Source organism: Pundamilia nyererei, unplaced genomic scaffold, assembly GCF_000239375.1.
Source record: "Pundamilia nyererei isolate P.nyererei 1_Seehausen unplaced genomic scaffold, PunNye1.0 scaffold00004, whole genome shotgun sequence".
NCBI lineage: Eukaryota > Metazoa > Chordata > Actinopteri > Cichliformes > Cichlidae > Pundamilia > Pundamilia nyererei.
The window spans coordinates 897,419-906,448 of NW_005187405.1; the positions used below are offsets into that span (position 1 = coordinate 897,419).

The window sequence follows — 9,030 nt, forward strand, 5'->3', positions numbered from 1 at the left end:
ACCGCGTCATTTGCATTCCATGGCAGATGCATTCCACATTCACAGGAACGATATCCCCAAATCTACAAAACATGTGGCCTTGTGTGGGTCACCGCACTCATGTGTAACCCTACAGTACACAGCTGACTTACCAGTCTGAAACGTGGCAGTGGGATGGCAGAGAGGTCAACGGGGCTCCGCTCAGTGATGTTGACAAAGCGAGCTTCCAGCACAGTTATGGCACACAACACATGAACCCACCTGTGTGAAAGGCAACATGAATTGGATTTCACAGAAAGAGTATGCCGTTACACCCACACCGAATGTTAGGCCATGTCCACACTAATACATTTTCATTTGAAAACGATGACGCATGTTAGTCATATGATGCAATCATGTGACCAATTAAACAAAGATAGCAGAGGGCATTATACAGCAGTTGTTTTGTTTGCGCTCAATTTTGACAGCCCTATTAAAGATTAACATCAGTTTGTACATGCTCCAGATAGCGTTTCTACAAATTCTTTAATTCTCACTTGCTTTTGCAACTTTGTACTTTTGTGTTACATGCAACAAGAACTCCTCATTGTTAATCCATTTAAAAAACTCGGTGCTTTTCCTCGACCTTTTGCCGTGATGTTTCAAAGAGCCGGAAAGTAAATAAACAGCAGACAGAAATTATGCAGGTCGAATTGTCTCACGATTCACACATGCGCAGAAAAGTGTTTTCAGGCGTTTCAGTGGATGAACAACTGTTCTGAAACGATTGAAAACGATAGTGTGGACGCAGAGCGTTTTTAGACGAAAACGCCGTTTTCAACTTTATCCGGATTAGTGTAGACAAAGCTTTAGGGATACATGTTATTGTCTACACATATTCAATACTAAATAAATGAATGAAACTGTAAAAAAAATTAAATCATGTATTTTCAAAAATCTAAAGATAAACTAGTTTCTCCAGTTGGGCTGAACTAAAGATGACTTTTGAATGATATCACTTTGACAGTGTGAGGAAAATCTGCTATTTGAACTTCAGCACACTGAGAACGCTCTACTCTCAAACAGGGTGTGACTAACATCATCTGGGCTAAAGGATTTTGCCTTCAAGCGCTCTCAACATAAATTCAGTACAGCTCCTGGACTCGGGTGCGTGTGAAAATGCATGTAGTCAATATAGTCAAGATAGTCAATCTTTTCTATTTGGGTAACCACAGATGTTTGTTTGTTTGTTTGTTTGCACAACACACATATGAATTTGAAAAATTAGATTAGTTTAAAGGTCTAATGGATGAGATGATTTCAGAGGTAAGAGGTTAAAGGAAGCAAAAATTACAGCAGTCAAAGAGAATGCCAACAATTTTATGACATAATGTCACGACTGAGCGTGATTGACTGAATCCAAGAAGCAGGGAAATGTTTTCCTGACTGAAGTTCTTACAACTTCAAACAAGTGAACAAAGGTGGAGGCAGAGCCCCAGTTTCAACCTCTTGCTGCATTACTGTGTGTAAATGACAAAGTTGTGTTTAGAATATCATCACTTGTTTATTTCAATACTTCTTACTTGTCATTGTTGGCTCTCTGTAAAGCTCCTCCTCTCAGGGAACACAGGCAGCAGTCCTGCAAAAAGAAACATGAATCATATATTTTTAGCTGTAGTATATGATTCATTTCTCTTATTACACCAAACTGAATGTTTTGATTAGGACAGTATGTTGTTCTTAGTCTACACTGGAGGAAAACCACAATTATGTAAAAGATTTGCATGGGAAAAAAAAATCAGTCATATGAGGCTTAATCTTGTCTGATCATTTGTTTGTCCTACAAACCCAACAGACATGTGCTAGAACACAAAAAACCACCTTTGCATGTTTCAAGTAAATAAACCGCTGAGTGTCGCCAATAAACAAAAAGCTGCACAACATTCATGACAGAATCACATGCAGGAAAAAAAAATTCTGTTTATTTTGCTTCTAAAAATTTGGACAAAAAGACTTGAATGTATCAAGTCTCTTAAAGTCATTTAAAGCTATGCCAGGCAGTAATATTCACATTTTATTATCTTGTTAATATTTACTTTTCTGTGAATAAATATAAAAATTATTGCAAGCTATTTTTAATAGCTTTCTATACACTTTCTATACACCTTTTTTAGAAACCTTTATACAAGATATAAACCAGAAAAGCACTGACACAAGATCTGTGAATCATGGGGAAGTAACAGCTTAATGTGGACACCCTGAATCCTGATTAAAGCCCTAAAATTCGCTAAAAACAGAACAAGGAAATCTGTAGCAATAACATTTTAAGTAAACCTACCAAAAACCCCCAAAAAAACTTTTTAGTCTACTTAAACCATGACATCAAGTTAGATAAGACCGAAAACTTCCACAAGTAAAAGACACATAAACACAAAACTACATAACATCGTCTCAGGCTTAATGAAGTGTACAGTGGAGCACTGCCCACTAGTGGTCAGAGGGATTTAGACTATCTTCAGGAGACATTCCCAGAATAGTTCCCTATTGTTTTGAGCTGATGGGAATGCTGAGAGCAAAGGAAATTTTCAGATAATCTTTTAAAACAAAAGGTGGAAAAAAAAAATACATGTCCACCAAGAGGAAGGGGCCACTAACGCTATCTCTGCAGAGAGGAAGCGACGTCATACAGAGCCAAGTTTTAATGATGCGGCTCTCAGTTCTGTTTACCCCCCAAAAAACAACAAGCCAATTCTGTAGTGCTGACGTGAACAGTTATGCCTTATTCTGTATCATGAAATATGTTGTCGTTATTATTATTATTATTATTATCATCATCAGTAGTAGTACAATGTTTTGACAGAGAGAAAGAGCTGGCATGTGCACATATGCAGACACCTTTGTTTAAAAAAAAAAAAAAAGTATCTTCACACTCACAAAAATTGCCAAGAGATTTTTTGCAGCCGGAGCTGCAAATCATTTCAACTTCAGTCAAATAAATTCACAATTGAAGTTTATCTGTTGTACAAGTTCTGCAATTCTAGTAATTGGGAAACAGTACCAATTATTCATTCCTCTGAGGAAGGTAGCCGTGAACACAGCATGTCTTTACTGGTAATCCTTTTATGTTACCTTCCGATTTTTTGTTTCAGGTACTTTCAGGTAGCGAGCTGTTCACATCTTTTTGTGTGGGTAAAACCACCTCATGTTTATATATTTTAAGTAAGGAGTACATGTATTGGTTTCAATGCAACCACAGAAACTGATATTTCAATGCCAATGGCCTCACAGTGAGTGTGTTATCATCCTATATGGTGAATGTGGCTCAGCACAAATTTATTCTTGGCCTGTAATACAGTAGCTTTGTTTACATCTTACCTCATCTAATTTTACTTTACATTTAACACTTAATTAAAGACATACACACATGTTTTTTGTGCATTTTAACAGACATTCCTCCGTTTCTTTTAGCAGACAACAGAACTGCTATGAAAGAGTGACACAAATGGGGCCCATTAAGATTCCAGTGGTAAGCTGCTTCCATTTATGAGCCTTTCCAAGCAGCAGGCTACACTGCTAAACACTTTATTTTACTGTAACATAATCAACATACACAAGCTAACACTAATGGATGTGATGCCATTTAGACTAAATACATGTACTAAATTATTCATTTAGATACAAGTTTACAACTAAGCAGGGCTAAAGACTTTTTTTTTTTTTTTAAAAACGAAGGACATGCCTTCATTAACTAACCTCAGTGATGGCGTCAGCCTCACAGCGGGCACACAGCCATTCAGCTAGCTCTGCATCATCCCTGGAAATGCCATAGCAACCTAAAACAGAACCAGAAATAAACAAACTCAGACATTTCAAAGCTTAAAAGGGCAGAGATGCTAAAATCAACTTTTTGCTTATTCTTATTTTGCTTTTCTAAGTATAATATTTTTAAACCATCAACTGTTAGCAGTGCAGAAGGTATTTAAAAAAACAAACTGAGGGCTACTGTTTGCAGCAAATTTTCCACTTTCATTACTCCCCATTTATGTTCTCTGTGAAGCAAATAACTCTAGCACGTCATTCAGCAAAACCATTCACTTGAGACTTTGTGCAGCAGCTGCTAGAGGAACTGGCTGAATCGTTTTAAGCGTCAAAGGGGTGTTTATGTATTCATCTTTGATGTGCCTGAATTATGGTTTATTAAAGTAGCTTAAGAAAAAAAAGCAGCTGAGTGCTAGTTTCCTAAAGAAAAACAAACAGGTCTGGATGTACTAAATGTAATTACGATTTAATTTAATAATCCTTCAGCCTTCTTCTAACTATTTTAATAGATGCATCAGAGAAAATAGGCTTACTTGTATGTACACGTACGCAGCACTGAGTGCAGCTCACCAGGCGGCTGGTACCATCCTCAGCTACATTAGGGTTAGACAGCTGCCCCTCCCCGCTGTCAGTAATCTTACTGGACTGGGTGTTAAAACACATTTCAGGGATCAGTGGTTTAGACCACTGTTGGCCCCCTGGACGGTTCACCAGTGTCACACTAGAACTCCCAGTATTGGATTCAGACTTAAAAGAGAAAAAGTTTAGAGGTTTGTTAGCATCATTGTTCTCCTCAAATTCTGATTAATCCAGTACTATGGTAACTGTAGGAAACATCCAGCATATTTATTGCAATCTTTATTTAAAGAGGTATATTAATATATCTAACACATTATATTATTTGCAAATGCATAGTTGCTCTTTCTACAACAGAAGCAAGGATATAATATAGATGAATACAAGACAAACCGATTTACTAATGTTTGCGACACACAGTTCACTGCTAACTGTGACAATACCTAACAGCAAAAAAACGTCTTTTTTCCTCCTTGACATTTAAATGAACTGAGTGTGTCTGTGTTTAGAAAACAAGAACTTTTGTGAACCACTTGTAAAACTAACCACACCTACATAGACTACACGTGGTTTTGTTAATTTAGGCCCTTAGTTCCTACCTGATGGTGAGTGTAGAAAAGCAGGCAGATAGAGCAGTAGGGAGCCTGTTGGCCCATGCGTTTGTTATATTCCCTCTCTGCAGCAGGGCTAAATGGCAGACACTGCCATAACTGGGTTAGTGGCTTTGCCCACTCCTCTTTCTCCTCTTGGATGACCTGCACATCTACATATAAATCTATGGATAACAGGTGTGGCATAAATGAAGGAAGGAGATGGTGAATCCATTATGTTTTAGGAAGACAAGGTGAAGTGATAAAACAAAAACATTAACCACCTTAGTCTTAGAAATTTACAAAACTTGAGTTCATTTATTAGCAGATATAGCAAGAAAAAGATATGGAAAAAAAATGTAAGCCTAAAACAAGACATAAAATCATTGTGGTAAACACAGTACTTGGTAATCTGGCGAACTACACACCACACAATTACACAGAGGATCTAAAATACTACGTACCATCATCACTGTGTGCCTCCCTGAACAGAGGATGATGACGAGGCAGCTTACACAGCTGTGCTTCCTGCTGGTTCTTGACAGGCTTGCAGTACGACTGCTCGTCTGACACCTGCTGTAGAAAGAAGTGCATAGCAAGACATAACTAAAGGACACATAATGCATGATGTAATAAACACATACAAAATTAATTTGCAGTGAGGTCTCCCTATAATCAGGCATAATGGAAGCTCTGTACTGATATGCACACTTTTCCAGATAAAAATCTGATCCAACCGTGCCTTTAAGCTTCTGGTCTCAGGTATTAAATACTTACATGATGAATCTGAGGAATCACCTTCAGCTCATCGTGCACTGGTTTCATGACAGGAATGGTGTCTTTCAGGATGACAATGCCATTATCCACGAGGGGGGATTGGATATTCTGTAGTTTAAACAGCATGAACATCTCAGATTTTAGAATAATGGCTATTAAAATTCAACACGCCAACGAGAGAGATTATAAAAAGACTATGATGTTAATAGAGATTAGTGTGCAAACATCATACACAGAAAGATGCACCAGTACAGAGCAACCAGACAGTCCTGTGGCTGTTTTAGTTTGGACACTCACATGCGTATTACCAAAGCAAGCACTTTTAGTGAAACCTAAGATTATTCATCGCACGGTGAGACAATTCCCTTTTTGGATGTTAGTTTGTTAGCCTACAAATATACGCCCGTTCCCCATCACTTCCTAAATTTGTTAATCAATCTGCATGAATGTCTTAGAGTTAAAGATGTGTGCCCTTCCACTAGCTAACTTTTGTTCATGTAATAAAAATTAATTTTTACCCAAACTGCTATTAAATAAATCTAAACAATATCGTAACATTGCATTGCATGCATCATCTGGTGATCAAGCTAGACCCAATTTCCACTACAATCAGGATTACCAACATCTGGAGAGCTTTTCTGAGTTATTTTACAACACTCAGATCCTGACAAATTATATTTAACTCATCTCAAAACAAACTGCAACAGCATGCCTGTGTTACGTGTACGCTATTGACATAACTTGCACATTTACATTGCTGCTTTTTTTATTAAATACATTTTGCTCAAAAATTTTTCATGCAGTGACACTCTGGGGTAGTTAAAATGTCCTGTTAGCCACATCTGTAAATAAGTGTTCATCAAGCTAATAGTGCCTGTAATTAATTACGTGCAAATAAGAAAAACCATAAATATTAGTGCTGTCAAAATTAACGCGTTAACACAAATTAATCCGCGATTAAAGTTTTTTTAACGCAATTAACGCATCTGGAGTGCAGAATGACTCAAAATCCCTGAAATGTTTCTGTCAACGCAATTCGGGCAGTTTGATGAAGCATACGTTAGTCGGGGATGCTGGTAGGACTTTGGGTAGTGCGTCACCCAGCTTGCGACAAACCACTCACGGAGCATCGGGGACTCAGTAAGTCTACCTCGGAAATATTAACTGACATAATTGCCAAGTGGATTGCAACAAAATGCATATGCATATGTATTAATATCGTTAAGAACACGCGCTTTACATAGCTTTAGTTCCTCGTTTCAAGGACTTGAAGTGCCTCACCAAGAGTGACAGAGTGGATAAATGTTTCAAATCAAATCAAAATGTATTTCTATAGCACATAATAATACAACAAAGTTGATTAAAATGCTTCACAGTTAGTCAGAGCAATAGCATAAGAAAGAATAAAAAGAAACAGTTAAAAGAAACAATATGAACAATATGGGTAAAACAAACAAAAAAAACCCAAAAAACATAACTAGCTTGAATCAAAAGCCAGATTAAAATAATACGTTTTAAGACGCAATTTAAAAGACTGGATGACTCGGAGGAACGAATAAAAGGAGGGAGGCTATTCCAGAATCTGGGAGCTACGACAGCAAAGGCCCGATCACCTCTGGACTTCTGACGAGACCTCGGTTGCATCAGGAGCTTTTGATTGGAAGATCCAAGTGTCTTATTAGGGATATACAAATGGAGGAGTTTGCATAGATAGCTGGGAGCCAAATTGTTTAAAATTGTAAAGGTAAGCAAGAGAATTTTGAAATTGATACGATATTCAACAAGGAGCCAATGTAGGTTGGCTAAAACCGGTGTGATGTGGGCATAATTTCTAGTACCAGTTAAGAGACGCACAGCTGCGTTTTGAACTAACTGGAGCCGGTGAATAGAGGAAGATGGGAGGTCCGAGTACAGGGAATTACAGAAGTCTAATTTGGAAGTGATAAGAGCGTGGATGAGCTTTTCAAGGTCCTTCAAAGGGAGTTACGGCTTTGCTTTAGATATCTGACGCAGCTGGTAGAAACTGGTTTTTTTACCACAGAGGAGATCTGTTTCTCAAGTTTAAAAAAAAGCTGTGCAGGAAAACACCAAGGTTTATAACAGTGAGCGAGAGATGGCTGGCAAGGGGCCCTAAGGCATCAGTTAGTTGTTCCAGTGGGGTGCGATTATCAAAAAATATAACTTCTGTCTTATCCTCGTTCAATGTTTACAAAGGTTTTTGTGAACATAAATCTTCAAGATGTTCAATAAACATTTTAAGTGCGTATATTTTCCCTTTTTTCTCGAGTCTGTTTGCTCATGCAAAATGAAATGCGATTAATATAGAATGAAAATGGATGATATTTAATCATGATTAATCCACAGTAACCCTGTGATCAATCTGATTAAACATTGTAATTGTTTGACAGAACTAATATATATTATGTTAGTGTACACTTACCAATTAGTATATAGGTTTTTTAAAAAGTTGTATTTCACAGGAGAGAACCTGTGCTAAAAGATTGAAGAAAACTATTCAAACTCTCTTTGAATACATTATTTGTATTTATTCGCCATTTACTTCATTATATTGCATAAATGTCAGTTACAAGCTTAAATATGAAGTTGCCAAAAATGTAATTGCAACCAGGCTAGCGATCAACTAACTGCGATTAATTATAGAAAAATGTGAAATTAATTAGTTAATTTTTTTAAAATCTATTGACAGCACTAATAAATATGTTTTTATTATTAGTTTGTTTGGCGTTTATGAACAGCCGTTTTTGCCATATGACTATATACAGTGCTACAGTGAAGATACATGTCTGTGTTCTTATATGAGTGAACAAGCAGAGAAGGCCTGAAGAGGAAGAAAAATAAATTAATTGAAATAAATCAGCCATAGCGCAGATTTTTGCCTGTCAGTTTAATATAATCTGAGGGAGGATCTGCACTAATCCATGAATCATCATTTCTCATGCTGGGGTTAGTCTACTCAGAGGGAAACTTATGTTTTGAGTTGTCACATCTGCTTTCTAGGAACAGGCGTCAGTACCAGAGAGCAAAGATGTGATTAAAAGCTGCTTTGGCCAGCCTGCTGGTACCTAGACAAAGATAACAATGCATGCACTGTGGCCCGTGTTCAAACATGCATACAACACAACACTGACCAAATGAACAAATATAACAACTGACATCTTTCTCCCATTACATCTTTAATATAATTGTCTATTATAAAATAGGGCTGAACGATATATCGCATTTGCGATAATATCGCGACATGATCAAGTGCAATTTTCTAACCGCAAAGGCTGCGATTATACTCTGGACA

The 9,030-nt window shown here is 37.3% G+C and overlaps 1 protein-coding gene across 4 annotated transcripts in view; it reads right to left on the minus strand.

The window, feature by feature from the left end:
- The window catches only part of kdm4ab (lysine (K)-specific demethylase 4A, genome duplicate b), a 25,302-nt gene that overhangs the window by 6,566 nt on the left and 9,706 nt on the right, over positions 1 to 9,030 (minus strand). For 2 of the 4 annotated variants that reach the window (XM_013912673.1, XM_013912672.1), the window contains exons 12-18: positions 5,721 to 5,828; positions 5,408 to 5,519; positions 4,953 to 5,128; positions 4,311 to 4,524; positions 3,712 to 3,791; positions 1,542 to 1,597; positions 132 to 240 (exon numbers count right to left, since the gene is read on the minus strand). In XM_013912673.1, the coding sequence (XP_013768127.1) occupies positions 132 to 240; positions 1,542 to 1,597; positions 3,712 to 3,791; positions 4,311 to 4,524; positions 4,953 to 5,128; positions 5,408 to 5,519; positions 5,721 to 5,828 (855 nt within the window). The remainder of the gene's footprint in view (positions 1 to 131; positions 241 to 1,541; positions 1,598 to 3,711; positions 3,792 to 4,310; positions 4,525 to 4,952; positions 5,129 to 5,407; positions 5,520 to 5,720; positions 5,829 to 9,030) is intronic. The other 2 variants (XM_013912676.1, XM_013912677.1) reach the window with 2 other exon arrangements.